The 21,329-nt window shown below is 45.0% G+C and overlaps 2 protein-coding genes across 3 annotated transcripts in view; one reads left to right on the forward strand and one right to left on the reverse strand.

Moving 5' to 3' along the window:
• The window catches only part of rab3gap2 (RAB3 GTPase activating protein subunit 2 (non-catalytic)), a gene marked incomplete at its 3' end in the record, with an annotated part of 16,450 nt that extends 7,287 nt beyond the window's left edge, over window positions 1-9,163 (reverse strand). The window contains exons 1-19 of one of the 2 annotated variants that reach the window (XM_083683773.1): window positions 8,685-9,163; window positions 7,301-7,374; window positions 6,945-7,062; window positions 6,563-6,644; window positions 5,937-5,984; window positions 5,778-5,853; window positions 5,421-5,522; window positions 5,122-5,221; window positions 4,455-4,553; window positions 4,155-4,303; window positions 3,449-3,528; window positions 2,954-3,043; window positions 2,447-2,586; window positions 1,595-1,790; window positions 1,149-1,292; window positions 980-1,062; window positions 734-798; window positions 403-493; window positions 1-97 (exon numbers count right to left, since the gene is read on the reverse strand). The exon at window positions 1-97 is cut by the window's left edge and continues 31 nt beyond it. In XM_083683773.1, the coding sequence (XP_083539899.1) occupies window positions 1-97; window positions 403-493; window positions 734-798; window positions 980-1,062; window positions 1,149-1,292; window positions 1,595-1,790; window positions 2,447-2,586; window positions 2,954-3,043; window positions 3,449-3,528; window positions 4,155-4,303; window positions 4,455-4,553; window positions 5,122-5,221; window positions 5,421-5,522; window positions 5,778-5,853; window positions 5,937-5,984; window positions 6,563-6,644; window positions 6,945-7,062; window positions 7,301-7,374; window positions 8,685-8,793 (1,943 nt within the window). In that variant the 5' untranslated portion in view covers window positions 8,794-9,163. The remainder of the gene's footprint in view (window positions 98-402; window positions 494-733; window positions 799-979; window positions 1,063-1,148; window positions 1,293-1,594; window positions 1,791-2,446; window positions 2,587-2,953; window positions 3,044-3,448; window positions 3,529-4,154; window positions 4,304-4,454; window positions 4,554-5,121; window positions 5,222-5,420; window positions 5,523-5,777; window positions 5,854-5,936; window positions 5,985-6,562; window positions 6,645-6,944; window positions 7,063-7,300; window positions 7,375-8,684) is intronic. The other variant, XM_083683774.1, reaches the window with a different exon arrangement.
• A 188-nt stretch (window positions 9,164-9,351) lies between these two features.
• Window positions 9,352-21,229, forward strand: LOC310814296 (mitogen-activated protein kinase kinase kinase 7-like). The gene is made up of 14 exons (XM_083683616.1): window positions 9,352-9,798; window positions 10,066-10,176; window positions 10,473-10,538; window positions 10,745-10,790; window positions 11,304-11,442; window positions 11,784-11,912; window positions 12,967-13,091; window positions 13,286-13,416; window positions 16,116-16,200; window positions 16,444-16,574; window positions 16,831-16,981; window positions 17,727-17,788; window positions 18,108-18,223; window positions 18,927-21,229. Exons 1-14 carry the CDS (start codon window positions 9,733-9,735, stop codon window positions 19,093-19,095), a joined length of 1,527 nt encoding a protein of 508 aa, XP_083539742.1. The 5' UTR covers window positions 9,352-9,732; the 3' UTR covers window positions 19,096-21,229.
• Window positions 21,230-21,329: the final 100 nt, after the last annotated feature.

Here is a 21,329-nt window from a genome sequence, read left to right on the forward strand (position 1 = left end):
CCTGTCGCGTGGAGCTGTTGGATGTCTGTGTAGAGCTGGAGCAGTTTCAGCTGGCAGGAACACAGCTTCAGCAATGCTTCATCCACCGCCTCAGGGTCTGCAGCCAACACATACACACACACACACACACACACACACACACACACACACACACACACACAAATATACATACGTATAGGTGCAAACACACGCACGCACGCATGCACGCACACACCCAATGGCGCACACACAAACATTCTCTCTCTCACACTCACGCATGCACACACACACACACAAATATACATACGTATAGGTGCAAACACACACACACACACACACACACACACACACACACACACACACACACACACACACACACACACACACACACACACACACACACGCGTTCTCTCTCCACACTACCTTGTTCTTTGAGACTGGCCAGTAAGACACGGGTGATGTTGGCCATGCAGGAGACTGGGGCATTCCTATTGGACAGCAGAGACTCCAATGCCTATTGGTCAAAACACAGACCAAGTGAGGAATGGTGAATAACCTTCCCTTGGGTGTTCTATCCAGTGTGTGTGTGTGTGTGTTTGAATGTCTCTATAAATAATTGAGTCTGTCCGAGTGTCTATGTGAGATGTGAGTGAGTGTGTAAGGTAGGTATCTGAGGATCTGTGTGTATCCCTTTGTGTGTGTGTCTGTGTGTGTGTGTGTGTGTGTGTGTGTGTGTGTGTGTGTGTGTGCTGACCTGTTTCTTGATGGCGGGGTGTTTGATGTCCAGCAACACACTCTGGACTTCACGCTCAAGGATATCTGAGGAGACCAAAGACAACGGTCAAAATAAGACGAGTATTTTTCTACTTGGCCTATAATCAAATTCCTAATCATCTCCCTTTTCTCCTTCCCCCACTCCATCCCTAACCTCCTCACCGGCCTTTCTCTCTACCCCCCCCCCCCCCCCCCCCCGCCCCCCCGCTCCCCCCGTCTCTCCTACCTGGTTCCACCTCTCTGCTCCTCAGTAGGGTGGCCAGTCTCTTCAGCAGGTGCATGTCCTTTGCCCTCTCACTCTTCTTATCACTGACACAGGGAGAAAACCGTTAGTGAGTGTGTGTGTGTGTTAAACGTGCACTTGTGTGTGCGTGTGTGTGTGTGTGGACACTCACCTGAGGGCCAGGTGGAAGGGGACAGTGACAGACCTCAGGACTCCGGTGGCGGGGTCGAACAGACACACCTGCTGAGTGTGGAGCTGCCAGCCCTGGCTGGTCACGCTGTTCACCCCCATCAGCCTGTAGCCTGCATACAGCAACCTGACGGAGAGAAAGGGTTAGGGTTAGGGTTAGGGTTGTGTGTGTGTGTGTGTGTGTGTGTCTCTACACCCGTTCTTCAGCCCTGGTGTGTATGATAATATCTGTGTTTGTGTCCCTGGACTCTGGTCTTTGCCATCTTGTGGGCCCTGCTGATGAAAGTGTGTGTGTGTGTGTGCATGTTTACCTGCAGCGTTTGCCCACAGGAAGGCCCCAGGCCCCTCTGATGAGTGTGTGAATCATTTTGTGTCTATTTACCTGCAGTGTGTGTGTGTGTGTGTGTGTGTGTGTGTGTGTGTGTTCACCTGCAGTGTTTGCCCACAGTGAAGGCGCCCACCCTGGGCCCCTGCTGTGTGCCCCACACCTCCAGGATGCCCCTTCTAGGGGCATAGATGACCAGGAACTGGGCGTGGCGGCGGGGGAGGGGGGCAGAGGGGGAGGATTCCCGATCGCCCCGCCCCTCAGACACCTGCACCCAACCCAGCTGGGCGTCCCGGTAGCCTGGAGGCGGGAACAATCAAATGAGGTCTTCGAAGAAAACATATCACTTTCATTTTCCCTTCAACTCGAGCGACCTCAATAAGCTGCCTCCCTCCAATAACCAATGAATGACCTTAAAAAGATCAAATAAAAAAAATCTATCTAGTTTCCATTATATTGGAAAATGTGAAAGTTGCAAGTTGCGAAATAACCGAGATGATCGCTTGGTGTGTCAACTGGAGAGAACATGAGGGAGTGGATGAGATATGTGCTTAGTCACAGTGAACTATGCCTTTAAATTAGAGCAAATGTGAAATGTATGATTCAATAAGGTGGAATATGAAAAGCACTGAAGGGAGGGGAGCTTAATGCCTCTCCTCTTGCCTCTCCTCATCCTTCGTGCTCATCTTCTGTCCCCTTTTCTCAAACCAATTGAAACCATCCATCCATCCCTCCCTCCATCCCTCCCTCCATCCCTCCCTCCATCCATCCATCCATCCATCCATCCATCCCTCCCTCCCTCCATCCACCTATTCATCCCTCCATCCGTCCATCCCTCTATCCATCCATCCATCCATCCATCCATCCATCCATCCATCCCTCCACCCATCCCTCCCTCCATCCCTCCCTCCCTCCCTCCCTCCCTCCATCCACCTATCCATCCATCCATCCCTCACCCTTCCACATGCGAATAGCGATGCCCCTCCCCACGTCCAGCAGAGTGACCCTGCCAAAGTCGTCTGTGACTCCGGCCAGGGTGTAACAGGGCGACAGACAGATGGACTCTCCGTGTCGACGCGAGTCTGGGAGACCAAACCTGTGTGTTTACATGACAGGGGGAGAAAGAGTTAATGACAGACATTAAACAGGCACAGACACAGATACAGACACACACACACACACACACAGACACACAGACACACAGACACAGACACAGACACATTTAGTTGTATGCTTCGTTTCACATATATGTAATGAACTTTTTCTGAATATGAACCAAATAAACTGTTTTGGAGGAAGACATTCAAGAGGACAAAAGCTGTATTTGTTAACTATATTAAAAAAAAGATCCTCGTATAAAAATGATAGATGCTACTCCTATTCCTTTGATGCTCTATCTATTAAGAGACCGGCTTGGCTGCAGCGTTGAATTCAGGGTACGGGACGGGTGTTGGATTGGTCACCTGACTGCGAGGGGCGTGGCCGGCTCCACCTTGGGCTTCTGTTTCTGCGCTGGCTCCTCCTCACTTTGTTTCTTCCAGCCCAGCCACCCACTGAGAGAGAGAGAGAGAGAGAGAGAGAGAGGGGTGTGTGTGTGTGTGTGTGTGTGTGTGTGTGGACGACATAACACGAGAGTTGAGCAGTGGATGGGAGGGTGAGAGAGCAGAAAAGGAGGAGAAAAGGAGAGCGAGAAAATATGACTGTTATAACGATGAGTTGGCAGGGAAGGAGACTATTTATCAGTGTATTGATTTTTGCTCCTTTGTGGCCAGTGCTGTTGCAGGGGTGGGATATTGCTCGGTGAAGGCCGCAGTCAATACACCAGCAGACATCTCCTCACAGTATACTCAATGTGATTAGGAGAGCAGGAGGCCAAGAAACTGCAAGCATGTACATATACACAGAGGAATGTAAACACACACACACACACACACACACACACACACACACACACAGACCTGGCGGCGCTGAAGAGGGCTGAGGTGAGTTTGCTGGCCACAGCCAGAGCCACATGAGAGAGGAGAGGCTGGGAGCTGCCCTGGAGAGAGAGAGAGAGAGAGAGAGAGAGACAGGGAGGGAGAGAGAGACAGGGAGGGAGAGAGAGAGAGAGAAAGAGAGAGAGAGAGAGACAGGGAGAGAGAGAGAGAGAGACAGGGAGGGAGGGAGGGAGGGAGAGAGAGACAGGGAGGGAGAGAGAGAGAGGGAGAGAGAGAGAGAGAGAGAGAGAGAGAGACAGGGAGGGAGGGAGGGAGAGAGAGACAGGGAGGGAGAGAGAGAGAGACAGGGAGGGAGGGAGAGAGAGACAGCAACTGAATTAGAATTGAATTGAGAGACAGCATCCAACATCACTACTCGGATGAACTAGGGCTGACTGTGCTTACTCAGGAAACAGTAATACAATGCACTCAGAGAGAAAACCAGCATGAGGCAAGAGAAACATTGAGTGACAGGTAGATACACTCAGCAATATGGCCTGCGAAAGAGGACCGTCAGATACAGACAATAGAGGAAAGAAACAGACAGGGAGAGAGAGTATGGCTGGCAGACACACAGACACCTCTATGGACACATAGGAGGGGAGAGAGAGAGAGAGAGAGAGAGAGAGAGAGAGAGAGAGAGAGAGAGAGAGATTGACAGACAGACAGAATGACACACAACACACACCTCTATGGCGTAGTAGAAGCCGGTGTAGGGTCCTCCCCCCACAGTGATGTACTGACTCATGGCTGGGGGGCTGCCCTTCACCGATGCATGGAAGCCCCCCAGGATAGAGGCATTCTTCATCTGGTCAAACACACACAATGTCATGATACCTGAGGAAGGGGGAGGGAGGGAGGGAGGGAGGGAGGGAGGGAAAGAGAAAGGGGGATAAGGTCTCCTCCAGTGTCCATTCTCCCTTCAATTAATTCAAACTTGACCCTTCCCTCTCCTGTCCCTCCGCCCCTCATCCTCCCTCTGTCTCACCCACACTGCTGTGGTCTACGATGGTGTCCATATCCTGCAGACCCCACTTCTTATAGGCCAGAGGAGGAGGCTGGACCACCTCGCTACCTGCTGCAGCCGCTGGAGAGAGAGAGGGAGAGAGAGAGAGAGAGAGAGAGAGAGAGAGGGGTGGGTGGGGGGGTGAAGAAAGGGGCATGAAGAAATGGAGGTAAAAGAGGCAAATGATGTAGAATGACAGTGGGTGATCTCAAGCAAGCCACAATACCACGCTGTACTAGACTACCACTAGGGCTACATAGAACTCTGCTTCTTGTGTGTGTGTGTGTGTGTGTGTGTGTGTGTGCGTGTGCGTGTGTGTACCTGAGTCCTTTTTGGCAAACTCTTTCCACCCAGACAGCAAACAAAGAAGATGGTTCTATTAAACTTTACAGAACTTTGACAGTATAACAAATGTGTACTACTACTAATTCTGTGTTACTATTACTACTACTACTACTACTACTACTACTACTACTACTACTACTACTATACAAACACACAAAACACAAACACACAACCACAAATATCTGCTGCATCAATGAAAATGAGACCAGTTCAACACAAATGCAACAAAATGCAAACGTTTGACACACACATAAGCACACACACGCACACACACGCACGCACGCACGCACACACGCACACGTACCTCGGGCCACCTGGTTTCTGCAGGCGCGTAGAGACTGGAAGAGACTGAAACCGTCGATGGTGACCAGAGCCGCTGGGTAGAGGATACTCAGCTCCTCATGCTGAAGTACAGAAGTACACACAGATGGAGTACACACTTAGAAGTTTGGGCTGAGCCCCAATACCCTACTCCGCACCCTTCTCATAACTCCTTTGTCCCACAAAATGATTTATTTTGGACACACAAAAAAAACAGCGATGTTTCGATCCCGCTGGGATCTCCATCAGGTTAACTCAAGGTGCTGTTGGTGTGTGCCATACCTGTTCGGTGACCCCGGGGTGGCGGGGGATCTCGTAGGTACGACACTTCAACCTCTGGACAGGGTCTTCGTTCAACAGCTGGGCTAGGAGCAGGACGCCACTCTGACAACGCAAACATACCGCTTTAAAACCATCGAGATACTCACAAAATACTTGATTTGAAAACCACAAAACACACACTCGCAGCATTTAATGTGTCACTTTAAAACATAACAACTGTCAACTCCGCCTTGCAAAGGCGCCGAACAGCTCCAAAACTGGCCCATAAATAACACAAAAGTATATTAAAAAGTGATTATTAATAAGTTGTTATTAATACTGTAATAAAGGTACGAGTGGTAAGCTGTATTGCAGTACCTCGGTGTAGAACCGCACGTAGCCTGAAGAGAAGCCCACTACAATGCATGTCCAGTCTGGCCGACCTGTGGAGCTCCTGAACACACACACACACACAGTTATCACTGACCAATATAGAGAACACAAACGTCTCTCTCACACGCACGCACACGCACTCACCTCTTCTGGCTGGCCAGGGGTATACAGATGACACTGCTCACACACTCCCTGTAAAGACAAACACACACACACACACACACACACACACACACACACACACACACACACACAGTTGAAGCTATGTTTCTCATCTTACCTCAGCCCTGCCTGTCCCAGGGTCAGACTGTCGCTTTCCCTCTCTCTCTCCTTCACCAAATACAGCATCACTCCCTCCGTTCTCCGTCCTTCAATCTCCTCTTTCCCAACGATTGACATCCCTCTATTTTTTGTTTCTATTTTCTCATTTCTCTGTCATTCTTCTTGGCTCCCGTCTCACCTTCACCCTCTATTTCACATTCACTTTCTCTGCATCGCTTCTCTCTTCTCTGTGTCTCTTTTCTCCATCCTCCACCCCTCCAATTGTTGTCTCAACCCTCATCTCCCCCTGTGTTCCCTCACCGTCCGACTCTCCTCTTTCCTGAAGTCTTTCCCCTTACCCCCTTACCTCATCCCCTGTTCCTTTCCTCCTCCCCTCCGTACACCTATCCCTCCTCTCCCCCCATTCCCTCCCCTTATTCCCCCGGTACCCTCACCCCTTCTCACCCCTCTCTCCACCCCTCACCCCCAATGTCCCCTTGTTCTCTCACCCGTCTTCTATGCTCAGTGTTCCGCTCCAGGACACGGCCAGGTTCATCAGATCTTGCCCACTGTTGTCCGTGCGCCATTTTGCTGTCGAGGGGAAACACTACTATGTCACACCATCCATATACCACATGTCCTTCACAGGAAAAATTCAGGGCCCTACCCTGGTCAGGGAAAAACTCCTGACTCTCTACATTCAAGCTTGTGTAACCTTTCTTTAGCCAGGTTTGTCATTGAGAACAAATGATCTTTCACAATAAGAACCTGGTTATGATTACACTATATTAATCAGCATGCTTTGTTTATGTCTTGAGACTGTGCATGTGTGTATTTGACAATGCTAAGCTGTGTGTGTACGTGTGTGTGTGTTTGGGGGAAACTGCAGACCTGAGAGGAAGACGGCTTTGTGTTGACGGGCGACCACCAGCAGGTCTGAGCAGGGTGACAGGGACACCACACAATCCTGCAGCCAGGGGGCGCTCAGCGCAGCGCCCTCCTCCTCCCCCTGAGGAACAGAGCAAAGTAGACTCAGCACTGAGTCTGCAATAATGATATTAGCTCTGTGTGTGTGTGTGTGTGTGTGTGTGTTGGGGAAGTAGAAAGAAATAGTGTACTAGACAGCTTGATAGAAAGAGAGAGAGATGAAGAGAGAGATAGAGGTGTAAAAGAATAGAGGAGCAGAGTGAAGAGAGAGAGAGAGAGAGAGAGAGAGAGAGAGGAGTGGAAAGGAGTGCTGGACTAACTGTGGTGCCATCTTCTTTAGCATCGGGGTTATCCCATGATCCCCAGTCTGAGTCGTCCCAGGCCAACTCATTCTCTGAGAGGGAGAGGGAGGGAGAGAGAGATAACAAGAATGACCATCACAAACTGAAGAAGAACCAATGCTATTTACCTTAGGCCTAGCTTTGTTCTAACCTCATATACATCAAGACATTGATTAAGCCTAAGCCTATGTAAGGTCATGCACATCACTCCAAAAGTGATTCACAAATATAAGTTGCCACTGGCAGGGTCAAACTGACATATCAGTGAGAGCATTTGGTACATATTTGGTGCCTCGGGTGGGTGGCGGAGTGGGTGGAAATGTACTGCCATCATTAAAGAAGGGATAAGAGAGGGAAGACAAAAGAAAGAGAATAAAGGGTGAGATATGCTGCATTACACATTCCTCCCTTCACCCAAGGAGAAAAGAAGAGTGGATAGGGTGTAATAGATGGAGAGATGGTGAAGTTTTAGATGGAGGGAGACAGGCTATACTTATAAGTGAGTGGGAAGCACAGAGAGAATGACAGAACTCACACGAACACCCAAAGAGGACTCCTGTTGCCATGGACTTTAGTGTGTGTGTGTGTGTGTGTGTGTGTGTGTGTGTGTGTGTGTGTGTGTCCTAGATTTTTACTAAAGACTGAGGCAATAAGACAAAAATAAAATGTGTCACAAATCATACATATCAAAAACATTACAGCTGTGCGTGTGTGTGTCCCCCTTTGTTTTGCATCATGCAGTAATCAGTTTAGATGCCCTCCTGTAGGATGACTCATAAGACAAAGGGCAAATCTCCCCCCCCCCCCCCCCCCCCCATCTCTCACTCCATCCCTCCCTCCGGCGAGCTCGCCCTCCCGCTGGTAATGCGGAGCGCAGCGGCTCTCCAGCCCTCACCTTCATTGCACCTTGCCCATAAGAATGCCACATAGCAGTGGTAAATCTGGGGCATAAAATGTGTGTGGTTTTAGTTAAACTGTCACTTCTAGGTCTATTTTTAAACATAATCCATTCATGCATCCGAGATATCAATGATGCGCATCTGTAGGTACGCGACAACAGGTGACGTACACTCCTGAATACTTTATTAGTCAATCTATAAGTGCACTGCCACTCCTGAGATTCTACCTTGCTTCAAACACATCTTGTGGTTTGATAACTCGTTACTTAACTAAATAATGACACTATAGTTAGTTAGTTAAGGGCAAGGGCTTTTGCCCATGTTTTTGACGCACTGGCATTAGTTGTTTATCATATTGCACAATGATATTGTATACTTTCTCTCTCTCTCTCGCAGACCACACACACGTTGGCTGTCAAAGCAGTCAACTTGTCTCAGCGTTAGTTTGCTGGCTCTAAAGCTACCTGCTGGTTTCTTGTCCTCCGATGAGTTGGTTTGCTGGTTCTGGAACAAGAACTCCCTGACTGCTTTGAGTTCTTGCACCCGACAGAACTCCAGCAAGCAGCAGGACATTTCGATCCCGACCCGACCCAAGGCGGATAAGGGGAATTAGCCAGCTAGCCTGCTAGTAGCAGTAGTCCAAAGGGGCAACAACAATGTTGCAGGCTAAAGCTATAATAACGTCGCTAACGGATTGTACTAATCTTACGACAATAAAGTCTCGGCGTTCCCTAGTGTTGGTGTCCCAGAATGAAATCGATTGACAGGTTCGGTTGCTGCTGTCTATGGTTTGCTACTGTTTGCACTGTATCCACTCCCTTTAGTTGAAGTGTTGTGGTGATGACACATCGCTAGATAAAAAACGAAAAAAAAACAACAAGTAGAATCACGTTTAACAAAGCCGTTCTTCCGTATGTGTCGCCCCCTATGGTCCAGGAAGGCGAGGTGTGTAAAATTCGGCTGTATTCAAGACGAGCAAAGTTCGACAACGTTTCGAAGCCGTTTACAACATAATACACCATCCAAAAACGGTCGTCATTCACACACAAAGGAAAAAAGTCTCGAATGCAACCTGGGCTTGAGCATTTTTCACTGCGCAAACCAAAGCATTTTGTTTTGACATTATCAAACTCGCACTTCATAATTTGCTCTTCGAAAGCCAGTTGATTTGTCACTTTTAACGCAACAAATGACTCACACTTTGCTTATCACTTTCTATTCTTAGCCTATCGCTTTTGATACAATGTAAGTTCTCACCGCATTACAGTGTAGCTAATTTGCATTGCAACAGTAGCTCGAGGAGCGGAATTTTAAAAGGACAACCCAGTCATACTTCCTGATGTATGTTTCAGCAGCGAATGGAAACGATTACGATTGGGTTGTGGCTCGTAAATAAAGAGGGTTGCAATGAAAAGAAATCCTGCGTAACATTGTCCCACCTAACGGCACATAGTTAGGCTATAACTGTATTGTTATTGCAAGCTTGCTCTGTGAAGCCCTACAGCCGCAGCGATGCTCGAAACTCCACCTGGATATCCTTTCGAAGAAATCGAATATGAGGACATAGAAATTGAAGAGGTAAGTATTGTTGTTGTATGGCCTAATCTCAGCGACCATACATACAACTCTTTGTAGGCTGTCTATGAATGATCTGGCGTAAAGTATGTTTTGTTGACACATGATAACATCATGGCCAATGTCTTTCAGACAACTATTCAGACAAAAAAGCCGCAGCCTCTCAGAATATCACTATCCACTTGCACATGAACATTGAGAAATGAAGACAACGCTTATTAGAGACCAATGTGTTGTAAATGTGTGATATTGTTTTTAATCTTTCTTCAGGTTGTTGGCAGAGGGACATTTGGAGTTGTCTTCAAGGCCAAATTGAAAGGCAAAGATGTTGCCATCAAGACCATAGAAAGTGAAAACGAGAGGAAAGCTTTTGTAGTCGAGGTACTCTAGTTACACTAGTGATATGTGGTGAAATTCATGTTGTGCAACCATGGTTTAGCCTAGTGTTGAAATGGTTGTCATATTCCATGTTAACATTCTCCATCTGAAAAATAGAAAACATTCACCAATGACAACTTTCTATGGAAAGTTGATGCACATCAACTCTTCTTCAATATTAACACTACATTAAAACTGTATTCAGTTAGGAACAATATAACACAACTTCATTTGGTTAAGTAGGAAAACAATTCAATTTCCCTGACATACCCCACTTGTTCTTGATCTTGTTTTCCCAGCTTCGACAGCTTTCCCGTGTAAATCACCCTAACATTGTAAAGCTCTATGGCTCATGTCACAATCCAGTAAGTAGGAGAGTTGTCTTGTCAGTTGCATGATATTTATTGATGCATTCATGGTCTCTATTGATATGGATCTGTTTTTATTACTGTATAAGTCAATTGTTAATTATCATCCAGAGTTTTCCTTTGTATTTTGAGAGGGGCTTTTAATGAATGCAGCTACTAGCCAGATTTGCAAATGTTACAAATGGTAAATTCACGTTCTGCAGGTCTGTCTTGTTATGGAATATGCGGAAGGTGGCTCTTTATATAATGGTAAGATTATGACACTTCACCTACTCATTTACTTACTGTATTAATATCTGTTTTGTTTGTTATTCGTTAACAGATAAATCTTCCTTTAATCTATTAACAAAGCCTACATTAAATCAAAATCAGATATTAGTTCCCAGGATAATTAAAAAAAACAATATTTCTCTTAAGTGACAGAAATGAATGGGGGTATTCATGACCTAAAAGTGTGATCATTTCGAAATGAACATTCTTTTTTGCTGCACAAGAAGAGTTCTATTTTTGAGTTCGCCCGGAAACCCACTAACTGCAATTGATTAAATTGAGGTCAACATCTACATATCTCCCACTTTATCTTTGTACATCCAACTGGTTGTGTCTGTGTGTGTGTGTTTGTGCACACGTTCTGTTCTCTTTATGTGATCCTATGTCATTGTTCAGCCATGATCAGTGAGACTCTGTGCCAGTCACTACTGCTTGTGTCACTGTTTTCTTCTGTCGTTGCCATGTTCTCTCTCCCTCTCTGTCCACTCACAGTTCTGCATGGTGCCGAGCCTCTCCCGCAGTACACAGCCTCCCATGCCATGAGCTGGTGCCTGCAGTGTGCACAGGGGGTGTCCTATCTACATGGAATGAAACCCAAGGCCCTCATCCACAGAGACCTCAAACCACCAAAGTATGCCGGCCTCTCAGTCACAGTTTGCATGCAAGGAGGAAGTGGTACTATTTACTTGCCTAGTGATTTACAGAACCTTTTGTGCTACTCTTCATTTGACATTTTAAAGTGCAGTGTATACAAAGCTACAGTGTAGAAAACATGCAAGGGATTCAGTGAAGGGTCAATAAAATAACTTGTTCAACACAATTCAGTTTGATTGTGTCACTGATTAATCTATTTTTGGCACTTCAATACTCTAAACACCTTATAGAAGAGAAACTTGTATCAAAATGTGTCAAGTTGAACAAATTCTGACCTAAATTGTCTTGCTCTGTGTCAATGGTAATGTGATATTTCAGCCTGCTACTCGTAGCTGGGGGCACCGTGTTGAAGATATGTGACTTTGGGACAGCCTGTGACATCCAAACGCACATGTCCAACAACAAGGGGAGTGCAGCGTGGATGGCACCAGAAGTGTTTGAAGGCAAGTACTGCAAGGTTTCTTTCCCTTTCATTACAATGTTTTGTATTGATATATCAATACTTTAGTATAAACTAAATAAAAGACGCACCCCCAAAGCGAACAGAGCCCAAAATGTAATGAAAATGAAAAAATGGCAAATTCTTCTCTCATTGCTGTGACATTGATTCACATCGTGAATAAATTAATACATATATCAACACTTTTCAGCTGGGCCTTTTTCAAGGAAAGCTTGGCTAGCTTACGTGGAAAATGGCCCAGCTGAAATGTCGGTATTGGCTGGCCCTGAACGTTGATATATAAATAAATGAATATTTAAAAGCAAATAAAAGCCCGCTTCTTTTGTATGCACCCAATCTCCTTTACTTAGCTAAAGTGTCTCTCTTTTAGGTGAGCACTGCAGCCCAACTCTAATGTATTTTTTGCTTTGTGCAGGAATTTTTACAAGATGGACGAAACACCAAGATTAAAATGCCTCAACGTAACTGACTGTAACTCATACATCTTTTTGCAGTTACCTGAAAATACTTAATTTCTTCCTCAAAACCCATGGTGCATAACAAAAGAAGATCAAATAAACCGGAACACACAGAGTTAAAGCAAACAGTCTGAGAATGTATTACACATAATGAAATGGCTAGCTGCAGCTTTCAAAACGCCCATTGGATTATGTCTAATTCCATTTCGGGAAACTTGGTTTACTGTTTTGTTCAAGAAGAACAGGGCTCTTTATCTAATTCTGATTTATGACTGTTGAGTTGAAAAACTCAGCACTTGGGGGTGCTCTTCAGCCAAAAGGAGTCCCCTTAAAAGTCAGAAATAATGTCCAGAAATTACTGCCTTGGACAAAAGGGGCCACCTCCTCCATGCTAATGTTCATGAAACTATTTTGACAAGTTTGTTTGCAAAAAACGTAACTTAACAAGGCAACAAATTGTTTGATATATTATTTGAGTATTATAAAGTGAACACTCAAGAAGTGAACACTCAAGCAAAACAAATAACGGTCTTAACATGACCTTTAACTTTGATTCCTTTGATTATCTGTGTTGTGTAGGCAGCAACTACAGTGAGAAGTGTGATGTGTTCAGCTGGGGCATCATCCTGTGGGAGGTGATCACTCGCAGGAAGCCCTTCGACGAGATCGGAGGGTCCGCCTTCTGTATCATGTGGGCTGTGCACAGAGGTGAGAAGGGAGGTGGAGGTGGAGGTGGAGGTGGAGGTGGAGGTGGAGGTGGAGGTGGAGGTGCGGTGGAGGGGAGGGGAGGGAACAGAGGGAGGACAGCAGGAGAGGAGGGGAGAGGAGAGGAGAGGAGAGGAGAGGGATGGCCATGTTAGACTATTGAGATGTACCCCTACTGACATGCCAGTCTCTAACAGGCACGCGGCCCCCCCTGATAAAGGAGTTACCGGAGCCTATCGAGGGTCTTATGACAGGCTGCTGGGACAAAGACCCTGCCCAGCGGCCCTCCATGGAGGAAGTCAGGATCACCATGAGCAACCTAATGAAGGTACAGCTACACCTAACAACACCTCCTTGAACTAATGACGGATCCTACAGTTGGCAGGGGTTTAATCCCTGCACGCCGCTGCACTTTAAAGCTGTGTACATGGTGTCAAGCGCTACCGAAAGCCACCACAAGGTGACAAGAGAGAAGAGCTGTGAAGGATGTTTGAAAAGGGAATGGTTTGCCTTATCAGATACAGTGATAGATTGGGAAAATCAAGTTTATTATAGCAGCTCAAGAATCGCAGACCATGCATTCTCTCACAGTGCAGAGAAACATGTTTTCGTGCAGTCTAACATGAATAAGCGTGAGTCAGCTTTAATAATGTAACAGAATGATTACAGAATGAACTTAGGAATTTTCATGCGAGACAGCAGTAAGTATGTTTCAGTAGGATTGAGACTGGGTAGAAAAGTACCTTACAGTTATAATGGGGTGCAAACATCCACATTTTCAGTAAGAGCAGCCTTACACACAATGTAATAATAATAATGGTGTATTTATTTTGTATAGCTCTTTTTGAAGGATTGTTTGAAGGGGGAGAGTGTTCTGGGTAAATTGTCATGCCTTTGTTTGTTAATCGGAAACGATCAAGAAAAAGATTATCCTCTCCCATCAGTATATCCTCAGATTATATGTTCAATTTCTGGCTGGCTTGGGAACTTGTAGTTTCAACAATAAACAATTCCAAAAAACACATCTCGCTCCAGTCACTCTGGATTTTCAGTGACTCTAACCATCCACCCTGCACTCCCTCCATCCTCTCTGGCGGGAGAGGCAGAGTCGGATATTTTTGGTGACGAATAGGACACTGTTGAGAGGCCGTGTTGGTAAAAATGACAAGCATTATTGACAACTAATTTGTCCACGTCTCTTCAATGTCTTCCACAGAAGGACATTTTACTGATAGCGGACATGTATTCATTCCTCTTGGTTTCGCTAATTCCATATGGCTGAAAATACAAACAGCCTTTTGGACTTGCAATGACTACTGAATACCTGAGGCTCTCAAAACGCTAATTATTACAAATGCAATTTACACAAATCATCAATATAGGCTACAGGGCCCAACCCGACTGCAGCCATGTATTTTCTCCGAAATATGTAGAGGGGAAAGGAGGCGTGCGGGCAACGAACATGGCGTTATTTCTATCACAGCATACTGGATGACTGTCATTCATATTCTATCAATCAAGGTCGATGTAACATCGATAGGTTTAGGCTATTTACATCCCACCCTGAGCATGATACTCAAATTTACAATGTAAATTAGATAATGTAATCTAATCTTGTTTTGTGCACACATTTTTCATCATAATGCCATTGCCTATTTGGGACGTGCTGTTTAACGATTATTTGTTGTTATGAGCATGGCGTTCTATTAGAGCATATTGGATGACTGTCATTCATATTCTATTCACCCAGTTAGTGCATGTCAATCTTCTATGAACAGAATTTGTATGTCCGGTCTGAGGTCAAAGTTCTGGAGGGGGTGGGGGTAGGGATCGTTTGAGCAGTCTTATGGCCTGTGGGTAGAAACTGTTCCAGAGCCTGTTGGAATGGTTCTGGATGCTCCGGTACCTTTTGCCAGAAGGTATCAGAGAGAACAAGGCGTGGCTGGGGTCTCTGATGATCTTCCTGGCTTTCCTCTTACACCTCTCAGAGTAAATGTCCTGAATGGCTGGGAGCTCACAGCCCGTGATGGACTGGGCCGTTTTCACCACACTCTGTAGAGCCTAACGGTCTAGGGCGGTGCAGTAAGAATACTCTCTGTGGTGCATCTGTAAAAGTTAGCGAGGATCTGGGGGTCCATGCCAAATTCCCATGTCAATGTCCATGCCAATGTCCATGCCAAAGGAAAAACAGGCGCTGATGGCGCTGTCTTGATTACAGAGTGGGTGTGGTATGACCGTGTTAAGTCCTCGATGATGTGGACAGTAAGGAACTTGAAGCTGTCGACTCTCCACTTTGGCCCCTCTGATGCAGATGGGGGCGTGCCTCCCCCCCTTCTTCCTCCTGAAGTCCATGATCAACTCCTTAGTTTTGCTCATGTTCAGGGAGAGGTTGTTATCCTGGCACCAGTCCGCCAGGACTCTTACCTCATCCCTGTAGGCTGACTCGTCATTTTTAGTGATCAGGCCAACCACGGTGGTGTCATCAGCGAACTTGACGATGGAGTTGGAGCAGTGCGTGGCCACACAGTCGTGGGTGAACAGGGAGCACAGCAGGGGGGCTGAGCACACAGCTGTCTTACGAGTCAAAGTGGAGGAGGTGATGCTGCCTACTTTCACCACCTAGGGTCTACCCGTCAGAAAGTACAGGATCCAGTTACACAGGGAGGTGTTGAGACCCAGGTCTCTGAGCTTAGTGACAGGCTTGGAGGGGGCAATGGTGTTGAATGCTGAGCTGTCGTCAATGAACAGCATTCTCATGTAGGTGTCCCTCTTGGCCAGGTGGGATAGGGCAGTATGCAGGGCGTAGGGCCTAGGCAGTGGCGTACAGTATGACCTATGGGGTAGAGAATTACACTAAAGAGCTGAACCGACCCGACCCGACCCGAGCTGAGCTGTACTGGTCTGGCCTGCTTATGCATCCGCCATAGTTGCTGTTAAACAGCGGAAACAGTGGCAAAAACGTATGTTAACCAGCACAGTACGACTTGGCATGATAGTGTGAAAACCATACTGTCTGTCTCTCTGCAGTACTTCCCTGGGTCTGACGAGCCACTCCAGTACCCATACCCGTGCTCTGCCAATAGGAGCGGCTCTTCTTCAGCCACCAGCACAGGTGAGTCCCACAACAACTGAACCCACCATGACAGCCAGTACAGTACGTAATTACTGTTTGTTGACATGTCATCATTGACAACTTTGGAGACACAACAGAAATGTGAGTCTGTTGGAACGAAAGTTAATTTTGCTAGACTGCTTTTGCTTGTCTCCATAGGGTATTTGCCTAACTATGTTGCTAGTGAAAGACTTCTGTGGTGCTTGTAACAGGTTGAAAAGGGTCTATCTTTTTCCTCTGCAGGTTCCTATGCAGACTACACTGTGAACAGTAACAGGAGCGAAGCCAACATGGAACAAAGAACAAATTCACAAGGGCGAGATGACACTCTCAAAAGCATCGAGGCCAAGTTTCCACTTCAGTTCAAACCAAAGGTAATGCAGCCAAAATCCCTAAACAACTTTCAACTATAGCTTTCACACTTTTAAAAATAATTGTCCTAAAACATTGAGCTTGGAATACCATTCATGACCATACAGTCATAATTTATGATTATGTAAAGCCATTTACGTGTTCCTCGTTAGCTAATTGATAGGGACAGTGACACACTGTTTTAACCGCACCCATGTGCTGAAACAATGATGAGGATGCAATTGGGATGTATTATGGGAAATGTATTTTCCTTCTCAGGGGGGCACATTGCGGTCCAGTTTGCCTCTATCAAGAGGGCCCAGTGTGGAGAGCCTACCTGGACGCCCTCAAAGTCCCGCCCCCTGCATTGGCCCTGCTCCCAGCGCTGGCCAATCCGAGCTGGAACTGAGGATGCCCCTCAGTCCAGCAGGTATGCTACCTTAGAGTTATAAACACTAGAGTGCACACTCCCCTAAATGAACTGTGATTATATGGGGAGCGCCATGTAGTCTACCTTCTTCACCTTCTTTGACTTGAGTGGGCGTAAACCAAATGTTGGTGATTCACTGCCACCTGCTGTGCTGGAATATAGTATCAACTCAGCTCTTGTGCACCAATAAGTGGCATCATGCACCTGAAAGCATAGATTTACAATCTATAGATAAACCTAATGAAGAAGAACATTATGCGCCTCTCATGTTGTCATAAATGCAATGAATGGGAAAGATAGTCAGTGCCTACTCTAGGGCCTCTCTATGTATGGTACCTGTTTACTATAGGTCGCAGCAAAGGAACTATCCTACCAATGAATCAAATGGGTTTTGGGTAGCCCTCAATGGTTCAGGTTAAGGATAGGGTTGTAATATGGAGTGTTGCTTCTAGGCATGGAATTTTGAATAGAATCGACCTCAAACACAATACCACAATCGGATAAAAACAGTGCAAAGGGATTCAAATGCATTGAACTTTAACCTTCCATTGAATGCTAAACCTTGTGACCACTAGGGGTCAGCACATAATCAATGTATCGTAAATGTACTGTATGTGCACTGTTGTTCTCACAGACAATGGGTCATCATTTAATATCGTGATTATGTGTTCAACCATGTGATCATTACAAATGTATTTTTAATAGACTTATACTAAATACCACATTAACTCATTTGTCTCCTCAGATGTAAATGGCCTGGACAGCTCCATACCTATGGCTTATCTGACATTGGATCACCAACTGCAGGTAGAGACTGCTTTCACCACTCACCTTCAATCCTGTTGATGTTGTATGATAATGAGGCCTGGCTTACATTCTATCTCAGTTCTTACTCTTTGGGATTCCATGATTCCATCAACTGAAATTGAGTATTTATGAATATTTGTATAAGATATGTCAACCACATTGCAATGATAAATGTTCTTAATTCAGTATTATTCCAAGAACATTCTGTGGATGTTTTATATATTGTGATTACATGACAGTGATCTGTGTCTGTGTCTGTGTCTGTGTCTGTGTCTGTGTCTGTGTCTGTGTCTGTGTCTGTGTGTCTGTGTGCTTTCAGCCCCTCGCCCCATTCTCCAACTCCAAAGAGTCGATGGCTGTGTTTGAGCAGCACTGCAGAATGGCCCAGGAGTACCTGAAGGTGCAGACGGAATTCGCCCTGCTCTCTCAGAGAAAGTAAGCTATATCTATCTATCTATCTATCTATCTATCTATCTATCTATATATAAATATATATATAAATATCTAATATATATAAAAAATCTAGCTACTGTATCAATCTATCTGTTTTTAACCTTGCAGCTGATATTCATCCCATTTACCCTATAGATGCCTAAGTGTGTCATATTGTGACAACTTACTTTTTGAGAATGTTTGACTTGCAATACCGGTTTGCTTGCTTATGCAGTTGCCTATGCCGTAAGAACTTAACGATGTGATCTTCTGTGGCAAAACAAGTTCAAACGAATCCTAACAAATACACAGAAGCATGGTTATGGTATAGTAAAGTGTAGTCATTTCTACTATGGTGAACAGGGATGTAACAGTGGGGTATAAACACATAATTGCAGTTCATACACCCTTTATATAATGGTGAATAACATTTACCCACCTTTTTAAATAAGTATTTTTGAGGGGTGGTTTCAGACAATAGGAAAGTAGATTGGGTGACAGAGGAGAGGAGAGGAGAGACAGGGAGCCACCACCGGCAACATTTCCCACCTTTATCCCAAATTATAATTTTCAACATTGGCATTGATGCTTGTAATTTTCACTGCTGTCCACCATTCACCACCGTATTTTCTACCAGTACATCTCTCACAGTTAATAGGCTATACAATGAAGGCTAAGATGTTTTCTCTCCCCATGATATTTTCAGGAAAGAGCTGATCTCTGAGCTGGACCAGGACGAGCGGGAGCAACAGAACACGTCCCGCCTGGTGCAGGAGTACAACAAGCTCTTGGAGGAAAACAAGAGCCTCTCCAGCTACTTCCACAGGTGTAAGAGCCAGCTGGAGCTGATCCAGAGTCAGCAACAGAAGAGTTAGAGGAGTTGGAGGCACCTGATGTGTAGCTCTAGTGTCTCTTCAATTGTTCTGGGATCTGTTGTTAAAACCTATAATTCACACTACAGAGCCAAATTGAGCTGAACCGAGCTGAGCTGTACTGGGCTAGCCTGGTTGCGCATCCACCATAGTTGCTGAAACAGTGCTGCAAAGGACAATGAGGGAGGAAAATATCTGTATGTTTTTTTGTGCTGTACCAGCACAGTACGTTTTTTGAGCTTGTAAAACCTAGCTGTTCGTGGAACAGCAGCCAAAGAGACTGGTTGTGTTGTGTGATATCGTTGTGGTTTCTTGACTAGTCTCAAAGCAGTCGCCAAAGAGAGAGGACATCTGATGTTCATTGTTCTGTAGACCCTGAGCTGATACCCAGTCAGTGCAGCAGAAAACTCCTTCAGGTCCTTACTCCAAAGAGAGACTTCAATTTCCCCATGCTCTGTAACTCCACACTCCATCGTCATATTAGTCTAGAGTTGCATTCAGCGTAGCTATGTTGTGCAACTCCATGCAACATTGCGCAACACCCAGCTCAGTTTTTTTCTTCTCATAGGTGTTTTGCATTGCAGTGAGTCTTTCAGTTGATCACCATTTCAACAGAGGCATCTGTGAACTCGTAACACCCGGAGGCTCCTTAACTCACTCCTACCCCTTAGCTTCCAAGAAAAGAAAAAGTTCCAAGAAAAAAGTTTTCAGAGAAGTTGAGGGGATGACTTGCAGACTTTTAACGTGTTGTCTCTCTTGTGGCAGATGCCTATAATCTGCCCCAGGGCTGTGTATGTCAGAGTGGCCAGTGAAAGAAGTGGCCCAGCCTGTTATGTCTCTCTGACGCTGAGTAGTAGAGCTGCTGATATAGTGTAGAGATTGTCGTAACCCTTTGTTTTACAGGCCTGTTTCAGCTGTTTTTCCTCAGTATTTACTAAAGAAACAATGTGTTAACTATGTGGTAACGACAATACTTTCTGGTTCATTCAGGCGAATTGTTCCTAACTACTTGGTACGAAATGGTACATAGAGGTGCTTAAGTCAGTGAATCTAAAAGAGTGTTAATAATATGTACAGTAATAATGGTTTTACCCAATACTTTCTGTGTAAGTACCTGCTTGATACTGGGCTGTAAAATAAAGGGGTTACAGAGATCTTCACTTTGCTGTAAGTAGCCTAACTGAGAAGTCCAACTCCGATATATGGAGTCATTTTATATTTTCTTATAGCATTTGTAAATGGTATATTCTTGTATGTTTATTCATTTTATGTAGGCAATGGCTCATAATAAGAATATTTCAAATTAATTTTGTTTTATGTATAGAATGAATTATTATTATTCCATGTGAAAATTATACAAAAAATATCTGTGAAATATTTTCCTGAAATTGACCACAGCAAAGTGTCCTTAGGCGGAAGGGAATTTAACATATGTTTATTTGTGTCTGAAAAGGTTAATGACGAGGTGATATTTATGAATTTGTCACCCAATGGGGCAGTCATTTTAGGAATGTCCCTTTTAACTTTCAATCAGTACTTGACAAAGAGTAATTTCATTGACACTTTTGTGTAATTTTCACACAGAAAGATGACGACACCCTATGTGCAATTGACCTTGTTCTGGGGTGAATGAGGACACAGTTAGAGTAACTTTACCTTCTGCATGGTTTCAGGTCATTCACAATTTACACCACTCTCACTGAGACTGTCTGTCACCACCACTACTGTTCAGTGCACTCTATATTTGGCTTCATGGTTTGAACTTTGTGATCTAGTTAAACAAATTAACATCAATTCACTGAAGTGTTTACTGTTAAACGTCATTGTGCTGGTTGTAGGCTTAAGGTTTGGTCTTGTTCCAGCTCTTTCACCAATATTTTAGCCACTGTGTTTACTTTGAGGTTTTTGCACTTTGAGTGTGTTCACAAGTTGCCTTTTGGCTCTGTGTTCGTATCATGGTTCTTATACCAACACTTTATTCAGTTGTTAAATGCCTTTTTGAATGTATATGTGAAGTATTTCAAAAGGTTATCATGAATACTGTAATATTAGTCATTTCAACTGTTGCCTTACTTCTTTGATTTGACAATACTTGTTTTTGTTGATGTCTGAATATTTGGGTCTATAAAACATTTCACTTTTCCTCTTGGCTAGTTTTTAATGGTTTAAAAATGGTATTACAGAATTGACTTTGGACAACACACTATTATTATTTTGTATATCCATTAATTTAACCC

Source organism: Argentina silus (genome assembly GCF_951799395.1).
Source record: "Argentina silus genome assembly, chromosome: 13".
NCBI classification, from domain to species: domain Eukaryota; kingdom Metazoa; phylum Chordata; class Actinopteri; order Argentiniformes; family Argentinidae; genus Argentina; species Argentina silus.